Source organism: Physeter macrocephalus, chromosome 4 (assembly GCF_002837175.3).
Source record: "Physeter macrocephalus isolate SW-GA chromosome 4, ASM283717v5, whole genome shotgun sequence".
Lineage (NCBI taxonomy): Eukaryota > Metazoa > Chordata > Mammalia > Artiodactyla > Physeteridae > Physeter > Physeter macrocephalus.
Window position 1 is genome coordinate 71,809,145 of NC_041217.1, and position 16,172 is coordinate 71,825,316.

A 16,172-nucleotide genomic window follows, 5' to 3' on the forward strand; every position below is an offset into this window, starting at 1 on the left:
TCATTGGAACCTTGGTGAGAACGGGTTCAGTCCCTGCTCCCTCCCCAAATCCTCCTCTCCCCTTAAGAGAGGCTACTCAGTGAACAACAGACTGAGCTGCATATTAGGCTCTGGCTATGCTGTGGTAGCATCCTGAAGGCCCAGACCATGGGCAGAAGCTGCAGGCTGCTAGGAGAGCCGGCCTCGGGCATGGGCACCATCTGTGGCACACAGCACCAGGCCTGCACGCAGCAGGCACTCAGCAGAGGCTGCCTGGCAAATGCAGGTGAGCCCAAGTACTTCCTTATAATTTTGTTTCTGGCCATGGCCTCTACTTAAAAGAGGCCTTTCTCCCAGATAAATGAGGACATTTGCTTTCTGATGAAGGCCACCCTTGGTGAGTTAGGGCAGTAGGTGCCTGTTGTCCTGGGGCCTGCTGTCCTCTCATTAAGCAGAACCTGGAGGTTGCAGATCAGTGGAGCTGGAAAAAGGAGTCCGGGGGCAGGGAGGCTCTTCTGATCTCCAGGCCCTTCCTGACCATCAATCTTTCACCTGTTTCCAAACGTGAAACTACCACACAGAAGCACAGTGTATAAGAGTGTGTGTGTGTTCGTGTGTGTATGTGTGAAAGGGTTCACTTCTGGTACAACCCAAGCCTCATTAAAGCTCTCAATCATTAAAGCTCGCAATCACAGTTAGTGGAAGGGAACTTAGGCTAGTTAGCCCAGAATCAGAAAACCTGGGCTCTAATCCCAGCTACAGGATTGCTCTGTGACCTCAGGCAAGTTACATCTGCTCTTCTGAGGTCCCTTCCTCTGTGAAATGAAGGAATGAGATAGATGATCTTTGAAGCTGTGACTAGTAACAAGCTCTCGATGCTTTGATTCTTGCCTGAAGTGAAGGATTGATGTGTGTGTCTGCAAGGGTGGGGAGAGGTGGGGCAGGAAGGGCAATGGAATCCAGGTATCTGTGCCTAAGCACCAGCAGGGTTCAGCACTAAGATAGGGCATTTGAGCTGTCAATCAAAGAATTCCCTAGGAGTGGAGGGCGGTACCTGGTTGTCTGGGAACCCCAGGGGCTCTGAGCTAAGAGATAAGGGAGGTAACCCTAGCCTGAGGGACCATTCCGGAAAGCCAGCTACAGAGAAGATCGAAGGAGGTAAGGCGTTTTATGTCTGGGGCCCCAAGACCTGGTGGGGGCAGCCAGGAATGCCTCAGGAATGCGGGCCTCAAAGAGACAGGATTCCTGGCTGTTCTTAGGAGCAGGGGGAGTTTCTTTAAAAAGAAAATGTATCACCTCTGCCTGCTTCTCCTAAAGAAAAAAAAAAAGGGGAGAAGAAGAAGCAAATGGGAGGGGCTGAGAGCTCAGCTACTGGATCTTTTCCACTCCTTTTCCTGTCTCTTGGGAGGAGAGTTCATGAAAAGGCTTTGCCTTTCTGGGGGAGAGATACTAATGGGAAACACACGCTGATGAGAGAAATGTATTTGGGTTTTAAGAGTGCCCTGGAGACCAGAGCAGGATGTTGGGGGACTGAAACTAGCAAGCAGACAGAAAGCCAAGGAGGTAGGGGAGGAAGAGGTTCCCCTTGAGATAGGGAGTAAGCAGTTAATACAGAGACAGTAGCCCCGCTCCTGGAAGTTGGCTCCTTGCCAATTCCATGGCCTATGCAGCTTTGTGCCACCAGTGCCTTGTGTGGCTCCCGGCACACAGCAGGAGCTCACTGTTTGGTGAGCTGACTTGAACTATATCTTGAGATTAGACAACAGGAGAACCTAGATATGAGTGGATGTCTTTGGAGGCACAGGGTGAAGGAGATGGTGGAGAAGAGGCCCTGTATGTGCTCTGTTCGTTCATCCATTCATTTATTCATTCAATAAACCTTTTTTATTGTGGCAAAATCTATATATATAGTACTAATAATCTAATGATCTATAAAACTTTTTCATCTCATTCAATAAGCATATATTGAGAATCTACTATGTGCCAGACCCTTCAAGTTGCTCCAAATCTAGTAGGGGAGATAGACAAGAAAGTTAATAACCCTAAACCCAGTGTGATAAATGCCATAAAGGACATAAGGTGCTATGGGAGTACAGCAGAGGGACCCAGTTGGTTGAGGGGAGGGGCTTTCTGAAGGAAGCTTGAAGTGAGTCTTGGAGGACGAAAAACTAGGCTGGACATTAGAGTGAGAGTTAATATGGTGTTCAAAGGGTTAGATGAAGCAAAGTGAGATGGTAGAGAGAAATCCTTGAAACCCTGAGGGTCACACCAGGGCAGAGGTAGAGCTGAATTGCCTAGAGGGATAGTGGGAAGCCAAGGGATAGAGGAAGCCAAGGATGACATACTGACCCCTCTGCTCCCTATTGTCAGCACTATGTCTTCCCTCAACACTGAGGATACCCCGCAAGAGCCCTCGCCCTCGCCTTCAAGCTCCAAGAAGAAAAAGAAGAAAAGAAAGTGGCCACGGCAAGAGGCCAGCATCCAAGCCCTCACCAGGGCTGGCCACAGGGCCCTTTTGGCTGGTCAGAATCACGAGGCCTTGACCAGCTTCCAGAGGGCCTTCCTCCTGGCTTCCAAGTCACCACAAACCAGGGATACCCCTGTTCTCCGGGCCTGTGCCTTCAACCTGGGGGCTGCCTACGTGGAGACTGGGGACCCAGCCAGAGGGCTTGAGCTGCTCCTACGAGCTCAACCTCAAGAGACAGTCCAGGGCGGGTGTCATGGCGACCAGTGTTTCAACGTGGCTTTGGCTTACCACGCCCTGGGCGACCTGCCTCAGGCTTTGGCCTGGTATCACAAGGCCCTGGGCCACTACCAGCCACTAGGTGACCATGGGCAAGCCCAGGCAAAAATGGGAGCCTGCTACCAGGCTCTGGGACAACCTGAGCTAGCAGCCCACTGCCTGCAGGAAGCGAGCCGGGCCTATGCCCAAGCAGGGCAGCCCGGGGCTGCAGCCCTGGCACTGGGGGCTGCAGCGGGCTGTATGCTGAAGAGCGGGCAGCATGGGGTGGGTGATGTGGTGCAGGTGCTGGAGGAGAGCCGGAGGCTTGCTGAGAGGAGCACTGAGCGAGGACTGCTGGGTGAGGCCTTTGGGCAGAGAAGGTGTGGGATCTGGGGAGATTAAGACTTGGTGATACTCTGAGAAATGGGGTGGAAGCAGAGGCATTTCTGAGGGCTGGGGGAACCTTGGGAGAGTGGGACAGAGGCTGCAGCAGTACAGCTTCAGCTGCATCTGACCTGGCTACCACTGACCTTGGCCATGCCTTCTAGGGCGACTCTATAACGACCTAGGCCTGGGCTATTCCCAGCTCCAGCTGTTCCCGCTAGCAGCAGAGGCCTTCCGGCAAGCCCTGCCCCTGTGCCGGGGGCCAGGAGAGGAGGCCACGGTGCTAAGAAACCTTGGGATGGCCCACAATGCCCTCGGCAACTATCAGGAAGCCCGGGAGTTTCACCAGAAGGCTGCCGACACGCACGGTGGGTGCCAGGGGCTGGGGAATGGGATTGGGGCCAAGGGAATAAGAAGGGGTTCCAGCTGGGGCCTGGAGGCTGAAGAGTAGATGGACGTTTAGAACTAAGTATGGGACTGGGAAGTCCAGAACAGGGGAGTGAGGGTGTGCAAGGGGTGCAGGAGATGTGATAGCCAGACGGAACAGAGGGTCATGGGCCCAGAGGCTGAGGCATGGGGTTGGGAAGGCAACAATGGGCAGAGAGGGAAGAGCCCTGGCTGGTAGAGGAGGCCTGAAAGTGGAGCCAGTGCTTCCTCTAAATGATTGTGTGACATTTAGCGAGTCATTTTTGCTTTCTGAGCTTCAGGTTCTACATGTATAAAAATGGAGCTATTAGGGCTTCCCTGGTGGCGCAGTGGTTGCGCGTCCGCCTGCCGATGCAGGGGAACCGGGTTCGCGCCCCGGTCTGGGGGGATCCCACGTGCCGCGGAGCGGCTGGGCCCGTGGGCCATGGCCGCTGAGCCTGCGCGTCCGGAGAGGCCACAACAGAGGGAGGCCCGCATACCACAAAAAAAAAAAAAAAAAAAAAAAAAAAAAATGGAGCTATTAATACGTGCCTTGCCTGACTCCCTGGATTTATACGTGGCTCAAACTAGCATGGGGGAGGCATTCAGGCCAAAGCTCAGGACTGAGGAGAGGCTGGGTTTCAAGCGTTCAGGCCTCTGTGGTGCATCTGGAGGTGTGCCAGGGTTCAGCACAAAGACTCCTGACAACCCTCCCTTTGTCTTTGGGGGTAGGGTCCTGATGCCCCAGCAGCCAAAGTCCTCTCTTAATATGGGGTGGGCTCTGTCACCAGGCTCTGTGGGGCAGCGGTGGGAGCAGGGCCGGAGCTTTGGAAGCCTGGCATTTGCACTGAGCCAGCTGGGAGACCACAAGGCTGCCAGAGACAACTATCTACATGCTCTGCAGGCTGCCCGGGACACTGGTGAGCATGAGGGGGTTTGCAGGTGGCTTGGGGTGGGACAAAGGCTGAGGATCCTTGGGGCTGGTGGGGAGGCAGATAGGGGGACTGGGGGTGGGGAGTACCTCTGGAGGGGTAGGGAGCTGTGGGAGGACCTCTCAGGCTGTCTTCCCTAGGGGACGTGAAGGGGCAATGGCAGGCCTGTGAGGGTCTGGGGGCTGCTGCAGCCAGACTGGGGCAGCATGACCAGGCTTTGAAGTACTATAAGGAAGCGCTGGCCCGGTGTCAGGTGAGACCCTCCATCCCGGAATCTAACTCTTCCCCAATATCCCTCCAGCTGCTCTCCTGCTATCCTTTCTCTGGCTGACATTCCTGCCTTCTCCCCACCATTCATTCACTCGTCCAACGTGCACTGAGCACATTGTGTGCTAGGTCCTGGGACACTATTGAGAGGAAGAGTCCATCTCTGTCCACAATTCTGGGCAGGCGGTGGCAGGACCCTGGTAAAGCCATGGGGATGGACTAGAAAAGAGGGGAGACAAAGTCCCCTTCGCTCCCCCTTTCCTGTTTCTTTCTTCCCCGATCCCCAGAGGACCACAAAGCCCAGGCTTCCTCCATTACCCCATTATCCACTCTCTCCCCAGAAGGAGCCAGATTCTGTGCGAGAGCGGCTGGTGGCCAAGTTGACAGACGCCATAAGGACCCACTTGGCCCGGGGTGGGCTGCTCCCGACCCACACCCTGGTGAGATGACACCTGAGACAAGGAGCAGGGGGTGGGGAGAGGTTACCCAGAGAAAGGGGTGGTGGTGAGCAGAGCTGCTGTCCTCAGGGCTGCTGCTGCACTTGGCTGCTCATCTGTGTTCATCTGCCCTGGGGCCTGCATATGGGACATATATCGCTTTCCAGAGGCCACCTGGGGGTGGGGAGGTGGGTGGGGGATTCTGGCATGTCTCCAACACTAGGGTTGTGCCAGGGCCTTGGCTGAGTGGTAACTAGCTCAGTGAGTGAAAGCCAAGGGGTGCCTTTAAAGATACTGAGCCAAACCGGTGAGCAGGTGGAAAGGTTTGTCCTTGGCTGCAGTTCCCCAAAGGGCCACAGGATGGAAGCAGTGCTCCAAGGACGTTCCTCTCTCCCCTCCCTCCTTCGCTAGGGCGCATTTCTCTGTGGGTCTCTAGCCGTGCCCTTCCTTCTCTGACTCCTCCTCCCCTTCTCGCTACCTCCCAGCCTCTCTCAACAGGTCAGTGTCTCTCCAGCCGCCTCCTCCCTGACACTCTGAGATTTCTCAGGCAACCTCCTACGCCAGGAATTGAAATTATACTTTACTATTTGTTATATTTATTTTCTAGGTTTTATGTTCTTTCTTATTTGAAAGACTAGGACACCATATTTATAATTTGCAAGTAAAATTAAATTAGCCTGGTATAGGCAGAGGACTGGATTGGGGGTCAGAAGACCTGGGTTCCATCTGAAGTTGGCCACCGACTTTGTGTGACTTTCTCCCGGAGGCCCCAGGCAGGATGAGGTGGTCATTAAGCTCTGGCCAGTTCTGATAGTCCATGAGCCCGAGTTCTAACTTGAGAGTTACTAGCAGGGACCTTAACACAACAAAGGGCCTTGCCCTGTAATTTCATCCTCAGACACAAGGCACAGCCCAGCTGTCTCTAGCACTTCTCTGTCCCTCTGGGGCCATTGTGTGTGGAGAGAACATACATGCACACCACAGCCACAGCTGGGATGGCCATTTTTCTCAAACTGATTCCTTTTACTCCCCTTCATTCCCAGACCTCAGCTCCAGGGGGGCCCCAGGCTCCAGGTGGGGCCTGCCCCGTGGTGGGGACCCCAGCCAGGGTGGGAAAAGGCACAGCAGGAGTGCGGCACAGGTGAGTGAGTAGGGCAGGCAGGAACAGAGATTCAGGTGTGGGTATGGCCTCTGGAGGGTGTTGGGAGGTGTCATAGCCTGGCAGTGGCCGGTGGGATCTGGGGAGGAGGGGATCTGGCCGGAGTGCCACTCTGCCCCCTGTTCCCTGCCCCTACAGATCTTCCGATAGGTGGGAAGATGAGTTAGAGGAGGGCCACGAGGGGAAAGAGGAAGAGTTGGCGAATGTTCTCATGACGTCTTGGGCACCAAGACTGGAGCGTGAGTCTAAGTAGGCTGTTTCCAGCTGTGCATCGCCTTCCCCCAAATGGGAGACTCTCATTTCCTTTATCCCCACGCCCCACTCGGTCATTTCCCTGCCTCAGGTCTGATACTGAGGCCGCCCCCTACCCACATTATATTCCCAACCCCAGGACCAGCCCTCCCCACTTTCTGCTTGTCTCTCAAGGCCCTGGCCCGTTTCCCCTAAACCCTTTCCTGAATATCGCCTCTTCCTCCCTGCTTCCGAGGCTTTCCTAACATCTAGAACTTTGTATCTTAGGGCACCAAGGCTTTCACACCTACTACATGCCAGGCACTGGATGCTTTTCTTACCTTAGCTTACTGTTTACTAGTCTCTTCCCCCAAAGGCTTGGCACTCTGAGGACAGAGTTCCTTGCTACTTGGTGACTTGAATTCACTGATGTCTTCTTTTCAGCGTGTTTTCTTCCAGGCATCAGTGACACTGGTGAATCATCCCCAACTTTAGTCGGCCCAGGTTTGCCAAGCACCTGCCCTGTACAGGTGTCTCCTCTGTGTACAGTGACCAATACATCCCCTGACACCCACCTTCCTTGTTCTTCTCCCAAAGATGTCTCGTTTCCACCATGATGGTTCTTGGTGCAGAGAGGCCTGTGATGAATGTGTTTGGTTCTCTCCATTCAGGTCCAAGACCCAGGGCCCATCTCTCATTTGGAGGCCAAGGCCCCCTCAGAATGGAGAACCCTGGCCTTCTGGTCACCAACGGCCCCCACAGCAAGAGGTGGGTCCCTGGGGGAAGGGAAGAGGCCTGGAGAATGGATAAAAGAAGTAGGAGAGGGTGTGGCTTTGGATGACTTTAACGGAATATGATCACTGTTAAAGTTGGGGGAAGATGTGGTCTGGTGCTTAGGGATATGGTGCTTTGAGCCTCTTTGTCTTTGCCCTTTAGCAATCTGAACAACCCTCACCCGGCTCTGGAGGCCCAGGGTGTCCCCTGCCTCCTGCACAGCCTGAGTGTAGGCCTCAGCGAAAGGGAGAGTTCTGCTGAACTGGGGGACAGGCGGCTTAAGCCTACTCCCTCCTGCCCTGGAGCCTGCGAGCAGAGGTAAGGGTCAGAGAGGGTAACAGAAACGGGAGCCAGGGCAAGCTGCCTTCTGTTCGCTCCCTAGTCACTCCCATTGGCAAGCCTCTCTCTGCCTCCTTCAGGTCATCCAAACAGCCCAGGGAAACCCCCAGCAGGAACCCTCAGAGGAGATCCACTGAGTCTGGCTTCTGCATGATCATGTGACCCTCCCCTGCTAGCCACAGCATGGCCCCTGCAGTACCTCCTCAACATACACACTTCAGGGGCTTCTGGGGCTGAGCCCCTTCCCAGTCATTCCCAATGAGCACTGTATGGACACAGAATACAATGTCAGAAAGTGGGCTCCGGAGCAGGCTGGACAAGGGCTTTGCAGTCTCAGCACTGAGGCGGTCTGTGTGCTCCTCATTGGGATTTTTGGACTCAATAAGCAAAAGAAAAATGGAAAACGGATGGTGAATTTCCCCCCTTTCCTTCTGGATTCAAACCTCACAATTGCGAAGGCCCTTGCCAGTTCTTAAAACTATGACATCTTGGTTAAGAGGCTTTGGAGTCACCGACTCCATTTTCTCACATGGGAAATGGTGATCTAATGCTACAGAAGATACGCCTTAACCAACCAATGGATGCATTCCTCTTCCTCCAAGAAACATAGCAGATCCTGGATGCAGGCCCCTCAGGCCTGTAGCAAAACTGCTGCCAGCAGCTGCAACAACAGTATTATGTAACACTGATCACTTAGCACATGCCACACACTGTTCTAAGTGCTTCACAAGTGTCTTCTCCTTTAATCCTCACAGCAGATGAATCCCCTTTCACAGATAAGGAAAACAAGGCACAAAAGTTAACTGGTTTGCCACTCAGGTCACACAACTAGTAAGGGAAGCTGCGATTCAAGCCTAGGCAGTGAGTACCTTCTAGAATGCTGTGCAGTCAGTTCTACTCCCCCAGTTAAGCCATTGCTTACCGAGTTGGTTGTGTTTGATACCAAATGTGTTTATTCCAGTTGTGTTATTGTAATTTGTAATTTAATTAAATTGATAAACTAAGAGTGTGAAAACAAGCAGTTTCTATGAAAACTAAGTTGAATCCTTAGAAGACATGATTCAGGTGAGTCACCTTAAAAACTGCTGTTGAATTAGATATAAGCAGAGAGACAATTACAAATTGGGGGAAAAGCATAAAAATCTAGATGAATTTTACACTCAGTTTGCTTCAAATATACAATTAATTTTTTTCCACCTTAAGGACACAAACTGCAAATTGCAGGTGATATGTAAGTGGTGAAGTTTATGAGATAAAGAAGATGGAGAACTACAATCTTTGGCCCTATCCTCAAAGACAAGACTCTGGTCACACTTTGACAGATGGCAAATGAATGGTTTTTTTTGGCCATGCCATGCGGCTTGTGGGATCTTAGTTCCCCCACCAGGGATTGAACCCTGGCCCTCGGCAGGGAAAGCGTGGAGTCCTAACCACTGGACCGCTGGTGAATTCCCTGTATTTTTTGTTTTAAGTTGAAATAAAATCATCTACTTCCAGTCATGTCAGATAAGAGCATGTATTGTACTGTGAATTACTTCACAATGAACTTTTGAGGATGCATTAAAATATTTGTAGAGGACCTACTATGTTCCAGGCACAGAACTAGGTGCAGGGGACACAGCTGTTAATCTTCCTTATCTAAATGGAGCTTATTATCTTGTCAGGCATTCAAGATGTCTTGATTGGGATGCGGATTCACTGACTGTAACAAAAACCAATATAACATTGCCTTTAAATAGAGAAGAATGGATTTTGAGGGACAAGTAGCAGCATCTGCCACACGAGAGTATTGCTACTGGGTCAGGCCAACCCAATATCAACCATCATTGGCTCTACCATTTCATAGCTATATTATCTTAGGAAAATTACTTGACTTCTCTCTGCTACTCAATTTCTCATCTCTAACATGAGGATAAAAATACATCATAGGATGGACAGGATTAAATTAGATAATATATGTAAAGCATCTGGAACTCAGCAGGTGCTCAATCCACATGCCCTTCTTGAACTGGTTTCAAAGGCATTTCCCAAAGAAAACTCCAAAATCTGAAAGGTGGACTAGGGCACTTGGGCACTGCCTTCCTGAGGATAGCCCTCATTTGGCTGTTTCATAAATTCTGAGTGTGTGTGTCATAATTTTATAGTTACGTCTCATCAGAATGAAGTCAGCAATTGACAACCCTTTAGTTACATAGCTCTGCATTTGGAGAGGCATTTCAGCATAGAATAACGCTTAAGACTACATACTTTAGGGGCTTCCCTGGTGGTGCAGTGGTTAAGAATCCGCCTGCCAATGCAGAAGACACGGGTTAGAGCCCTGGTCCGGGAAGATCCCACATGCCTGCCGCCGAACAACTAAGCCTGTGCGCCACAACTACTGAGCCTGTGCTCTAGAGCCCACGAGCCACAACTACTGAGCCCATGCGCCACAACTACTGAAGCCCATGCACCTAGAGCCCATGCTCTGCAACAAGAGAAGCCAATGCAATGAGAAGCCCGTGCACCGCAACAAAGAGTAGTCCCCGCTCGCCGCAACTAGAGAAAGCCCACGCGCAGCAACGAAGACCCAACGCAGCCAAAAATAAATAAGTTCATTAATTAAAAAAAATAAATAAAAATAAAAACACTGAAGAGCACTGCATACACGGCAGCCCTTAAAAAAAAAAGACTGCATACTCTAGGTCAAGCTGCTTGGATCCTAGCTCCACTGACAGCTATCACTGTATCATTGGACATGTCATTCAACATCTTTGAGCCTCAGTTTTCTCATCTGTAAAATGGGGATAATAACAGAGTTGTTGTGAGGATGAAATGAGATGATTCAGGTCAGCACTGGGCACATAAACTCAAAATGTTATCTATGTCAAAGAAGCATGCTTCACATTGTGTTTTAGAAATGAATCTTCAGAATTACCAAATTAATTTTCTCAAGTAGGCCTGTAGGGAGTCTTGACTAATATATAAAAGTGAAACTACTTATACACCGGTGAAGTTATAAAACAAAGTTAATGAGGTATTGGATAAGATTATCCGATTGTAATGTAAACCCTACATTTCAATTTAGATGAGTAAACTCAATGAGTAAACCACAAACAAAGTCTAACAAAAACAATTTTCCACCACAATCACAGTCTGATACATTCAATTTCCCACAACAAACATGTAAAACAAATATAGATGAAGGCCAAGGGTACAACCCATAAGAGATGTTAAACCTCTTATAATTAAAAAGGAGACTATCAGAGGAGTAGTTAAAAGGAGGGGTTCTTGTTTTCTCAGTGAACTAGCCGGGAATGGAATTCACGATACAGAAAAAGAATATACTAGCATAAAAACAAGACCTTCAATCCTGTAATAAACCATAATGGAAAACGGAAAAAACAGAAAAACACAAAAACCCAAGACCTTCATTCCACCTGGATAATTATCCTTATCTTAGTGCCTTAATGTAACTGGTCTGTTATTCCCCAAACTTCTCTCTTAACCCAGCAGGAGTGTGTTTGCATTCTTAAAAGCTCTTGGGTTACAAGTTTACTCTTCCTCTCCAGGTTTTTCTTGAAATATTATCGTGACCTGGAGTCTAGGGTTTCAACTACATTTTTAATCTTGGCATACTCAACCTATTGAAGGTTTATAATTTTCTATTTCCACAACTATTACCCGATAAAGAGGGATAAGTATTATGTATGATTAGGGAAGTACAGCGTGCTATCCTGGTAAACAGATAGGGGAAGCTAATTTGGTGGGGAGAGGGGTCCTAAGTTATATGAAATGCTTAGCAGTGTGAATAAGAACATTAATTTCTTGAGCCCTATGTACCAGGCGCTGTCGACGGCTTTGTATGGATTACCACCCGATGAAGTATGTACTCGTATCCATATTTTATAGACAGGAGACTGAAACCTGGAGAGCCAAGTTCACTCAGCCACTAAGTGGTAGGGGAAGAACCCGGGCTAACTGCTATGCTATACAGCTTCCTCAAAGAGCTACGAAAACCAAAAATTATTATCAAAGGGAGGTTGGAAGCAAAGCACTTCGGGTCATCTGTTAGGCAATATGAAAATGCTCCCGCGAAGGGCTGGCATCTAGACAAGGCGCCCGGACGAGGTGTGGCCGGGGCGGGAGGGCACCCGGGGCGCTGGCGCACACACCAACGCGCGGAGGAGCGGCGGAGTCCCACTACCAGTCCCGCCAGCCCCAGGACAGCTTCCGTCAGGCGTGCGCGCGGCCCCGGCCTCTCGGGGGCGGGGCGAAGCGGGGGCCGCGCATGCGCCGGGGCCGGGCCGGGCCGGGGGCGTGCGCTGTGAGAGCTGAATGTTCGGGCTGCGGTCGCTCCTGGGGCTCGGGCTGCTGGTTGCGGGCTCCCGCCTATCGCTCCTCAGAGTCCAGGCCGGCGCCTGTCGCGCAGGAGCCAGCTGGTGGGGGCCGCAGCGTCTGATCTCGGGTGGCCGGGGGAACTCAGAGGTCATGGCGAGCTCAGCAGTGAAGTACCTGAGGTTGGACGGGCACGTGCTCGCTGGGCGGGCACGCGGGGAGCGGGACTTGGGTGGAAGCCCCCCCCCCCCCAGGGGCGGGACCTGGGCCGCACCGCCTGCACGACGGAACACCTGAGGGGCGGGGACTCAGGCTGTGGGTTTCCTCAGCCAGGAGGAGGCCCAGGCCGTGGACCAGGAGCTGTTTAACGAGTACCAGTTCAGCGTGGACCAACTTATGGAGCTGGCCGGGCTGAGCTGTGCCACAGCCATTGCCAAGGTCAGTGGCACAACTCTCCACCTAAGGGGCAGTCACTGTGCAAGCCGCCTGGCCTAGGCACAATGAAGTGGGAGGGACGGCCAGGCCGAGACTGGGCTGTCACTGCCCAAAGCCTTTCTGAATCCCCTTTGACTCTGCCTTCAGGCATATCCCCCCACGTCCTTGTCCAGGAGCCCCCCTACTGTCCTGGTCATCTGTGGCCCCGGGAATAATGGAGGAGATGGCCTGGTCTGTGCTCGACACCTCAAACTCTTTGTGAGTATGTGGGGAAGGGCTGTCGGGGAGAGTATGAGGTTTCCAGGACCTGGGCTTGAATCACCCCTTTCCTTTCCTCATAGGGCTACCAGCCAACCATCTATTATCCTAAAAGGCCTAACAAGCCACTCTTCACTGCACTGGTGACCCAGTGCCAGAAAATGGACATCCCTTTCCTTGATGAAATGCCCCCAGAGGTAGGTGGTTCCAGTTCACTGCCCTCCTCAATACTGCTGCCTGTGTTCTGCTCTTCCCTCACCTTTCCAGGCTGAGCTCATTTGCTTATCTTCCTCTCTAGAGGATTAACTCTTAGAAGGCAGGGATAGTGCCTGACACAGAAGATGCCTAAAGCATGCTATCTGAATGCAAGTGGTGTAAGAGCCTTCTCCATAAGGCGTGCTCCATGAGTTCCCAACACTACCTTCTCTACAGCTTCATTTCCCCTTAATTTCCTCTGGTCACTTTTAAAAAATTAATTAATTTATTCATTTATTTTTGGCTGCATTGGGTCTTCTTTGCGGCGCGCGGCCTTTCTCTAGTTGCGGCGAGCGGGGGCTACTGTGCGTTGCGGTGCGCGGGCTTCTCTTGTTGCAGACCACGGGTTCTAGGCGCGCGGGCTTCAGTAATTGTGGCTCATGGACTCTAGAGCGCAGGCTCAGTAGTTGTGGGGTACGGGCTTAGTTGCTCCGCGTAGTGTGGGGGTCTTCCCGGACCAGGGATCGGACCCGTGCCCCCTGCACTGGCAGGAGGATTCTTAACCACTGCGCCACCAGGGAAGCCCCACTCCTGTAACTCTGCAGCCAGTTCCTCTTCGCCTAGCTTGCAGTAAACACATCATCTGCATCTCTCTTTTTTTTTTTTTTTTTTTGCGGTACGCGGGCCTCTCACTGTTGTGGTCTCTCCCGTTGCGGAGCACAGGCTCCAGACACGCAGGCTCAGCGGCCATGGCTCACGGGCCCAGCCGCTCCGCGTCATGTGGGATCTTCCCGGACCGGGGCACGAACCCGTGTCCCCTGCATCGGCAGGCGGACTCTCAACCACTGCACCACCAGGGAAGCCCCATCTGCATCTCTTGGGAGCTGAAGTGACTGCCTCATCCTAAACCCTTTCTTCAGATGTTTCAGATCTTGGATTTAGGAGTGGGAAACTTGAGAACTTCTTTTTAAAATTCCTTAACACATTTTACAGATGAAGAGACTGAGATGCCAGAGAAGGGAAGTGATTTGTCCAAAGTCACAGAACCAGATTGTGGCAGAGCCAAGACCAGAACCTGTCCCTCCTGGCTCCAAGTCTCATGCTGTCCTACACTGTAGCCTCCCCAATGGTTGGCAGGCACTCAGAACAGAAAATGTGACTGGACTCAGCTTGGCCTCAATCAGTGACCCACTTGCCTTAACTCTAGGCCTCAGAATGCCATCTGAATGAGATAAAATTATATTTGTGCCTATGTGAATGGTCTGTGGGTACAAAGGACAGCTCTTTCCTGCTAAGGGTTCTTTGTGCAGCTGGGGGCTCTGACATCCTTTCCTTTTTCTGCTCTACCACAGCCCATGCTGATTGATGAACTATATGAGCTGGTGGTGGATGCCATCTTTGGCTTCAGCTTCAAGGGTGATGTTCGGGAGCCATTCCGCAGCATCCTGAGTGTCCTGAGTGGACTCACTGTGCCCATTGCCAGCATCGACATTCCCTCAGGTGCCGGGTCCAAGGAGGTTGGGGGGATTGGGGCCCTGCCCTGCCTTGAGGTAGGTACTAAGAGTCCTGGTTCTTGACTCAAGGTTCAGACCAAGTGTAGAGGCGCATACCACAGCCAGAGTAGGGCTGGGGAGCAAAGAGTTCAGGAATGCCCTTTACAGTGACTGTCAGAGACCAGAGCCCAGGAGTACATGGACACAATTTCCTCAGGTGGGGACCCAGGGGGCTTCCCACTCTTTTAGGACTAGAGTAGAGCAAGGTGTGGAAGGGGACTGGACATCTGGTCTTTTCCGCTCTTTCTGAATACCACCTTCTTTTCAGGATGGGATGTGGAGAAGGGAAACTCTGGAGGGATCCAGCCAGACTTGCTCATCTCCCTGACAGCACCCAAAAAGTCTGCAACCCAGTTTACTGGTCGCTACCACTACCTGGGGGGTCGTTTCGTGCCTCCTGCTCTGGAAAAGAAGTACCAGCTGAACCTGCCACCCTACCCTGACACCGAGTGTGTCTATCGTCTGCAGTGAGGGAAGGTGGGCGGGCATTCTTCCCAATAGATTTAGTTCCTCTCTCCCAGAACTGTGGAGTCCTGGGAGCTCTTCTGGCAATAAAGGTTAAGAGATGGCAGGAGCCAGAGAGCAACACTGGAGATGTGGTGCCCTCTCTCTGGGGGAACAATATGCAAGAGGGGTTGCTATGATATTTGGGGGCAATGACAATTCACTTTCAGATGCTAAAAAAGGCTCGCAAGTGAGGTGTGCTGTCCTTTACACACACACAATTCTTATCAGGGATGCAGACAGGGAGCTGGGTGAGGTTCTCTAAACTTTCTCCTTCCACTTAACAGCATAGCAAAACTACAGGAAGTTAACAGAAGGAATTTCTTCAGAGGCCTCCAAGGAAACTAACTTGTATTCAGGACCTTCTCAGGCTGAGAATGGAGATGATGGTCAGGACTTATACATAGGCTAGGAGATCAAGCTGATGTTTATTCAATTTGGTATAGTTAGAAACTGGCAACCTATGGGCTGAATTTGCATGTCTTTCTTAGCCTTCACAAAATTAAAAAATCAGTACATTTCCCATAGGTCTACATTTTCAGCTTCTTTTAGCCAAGATGCCCCTTCAGAGGCTGTCTGCATTCCCGTTCCCACAGCCCCCAGCATCCTTGTCCCTTAGCTGCCCGGTCCCTGCAGGTGCTTGAGTTCACCATCTCTGGGTTAGATGCTGTAAGGGGGAATGTGCCTGCTCCGTCAAGTCAGACACGGCACTACCGCTCTCCTCTCAGCAGACTACTGTTCCAGAGCTGTTTCCTCCTTGGGAGGGACTCCTCACTGAGAGGGTACACAAGACCTGCACCAACTCAGGTCCCTGAGGCTTCAACTCCTGAAGAGGAATCGATCGGGCTGCATCTTGACCTGGCCTTCAGTTTCTCTTCTTCTGTTTCTTCTTTTTTGCTCGCTGGTCAGTGTGGACTCCAGGTCTTTCCTCCTCTGGTTGCTTCTGCCTCTTCTTACCTCTGCCACTTGAGCCAGTGTATGCCTTGCTCTCTGCTGTCCTAGTCCTGCCATCTTCCTCATCTCCTTCATCCCTTACATGCAACACATCCTTCTCCTCCTGATGCCGCTGTCTTTTCTTCTTGCTTCTCCTACTTTTCCGATCACTGCATGATCTGCTTTCTGCTTCTCTGGTCCCACCATCTATAACAGCTTCCTCCATGTTCAAGTCTTCTTCCTCATGCTGCCTCCTCTTCTTCTTCCTTTTCCTGAGGGACTGATCAGTTTGTTCTCTGTTTTTCAATTCCCCAAGCCCACTTGTTCCTGTGGTCTCTTCTTCCTCATGCC

At 51.5% G+C, this 16,172-nt stretch overlaps 2 protein-coding genes across 2 annotated transcripts; both read left to right on the forward strand.

Annotated features, from left to right (window-relative positions):
* The first annotated feature begins 2,353 nt into the window (after positions 1 to 2,353).
* Positions 2,354 to 8,006, forward strand: TTC24 (tetratricopeptide repeat domain 24). The gene is made up of 10 exons (XM_007110409.2): positions 2,354 to 3,059; positions 3,250 to 3,453; positions 4,282 to 4,410; positions 4,563 to 4,675; positions 5,031 to 5,129; positions 6,170 to 6,267; positions 6,424 to 6,524; positions 7,188 to 7,284; positions 7,453 to 7,608; positions 7,710 to 8,006. Exons 1-10 carry the CDS (start codon positions 2,354 to 2,356, stop codon positions 7,789 to 7,791), a joined length of 1,785 nt encoding a protein of 594 aa, XP_007110471.1. The 3' UTR covers positions 7,792 to 8,006.
* A 3,884-nt stretch (positions 8,007 to 11,890) lies between these two features.
* Positions 11,891 to 15,061, forward strand: NAXE (NAD(P)HX epimerase). Its single transcript, XM_007110350.3, has 6 exons — positions 11,891 to 12,125; positions 12,273 to 12,381; positions 12,526 to 12,636; positions 12,720 to 12,833; positions 14,184 to 14,331; positions 14,653 to 15,061. Exons 1-6 carry the CDS (start codon positions 11,944 to 11,946, stop codon positions 14,853 to 14,855), a joined length of 867 nt encoding a protein of 288 aa, XP_007110412.1. The 5' UTR covers positions 11,891 to 11,943; the 3' UTR covers positions 14,856 to 15,061.
* The last annotated feature ends 1,111 nt before the right edge of the window (positions 15,062 to 16,172 follow it).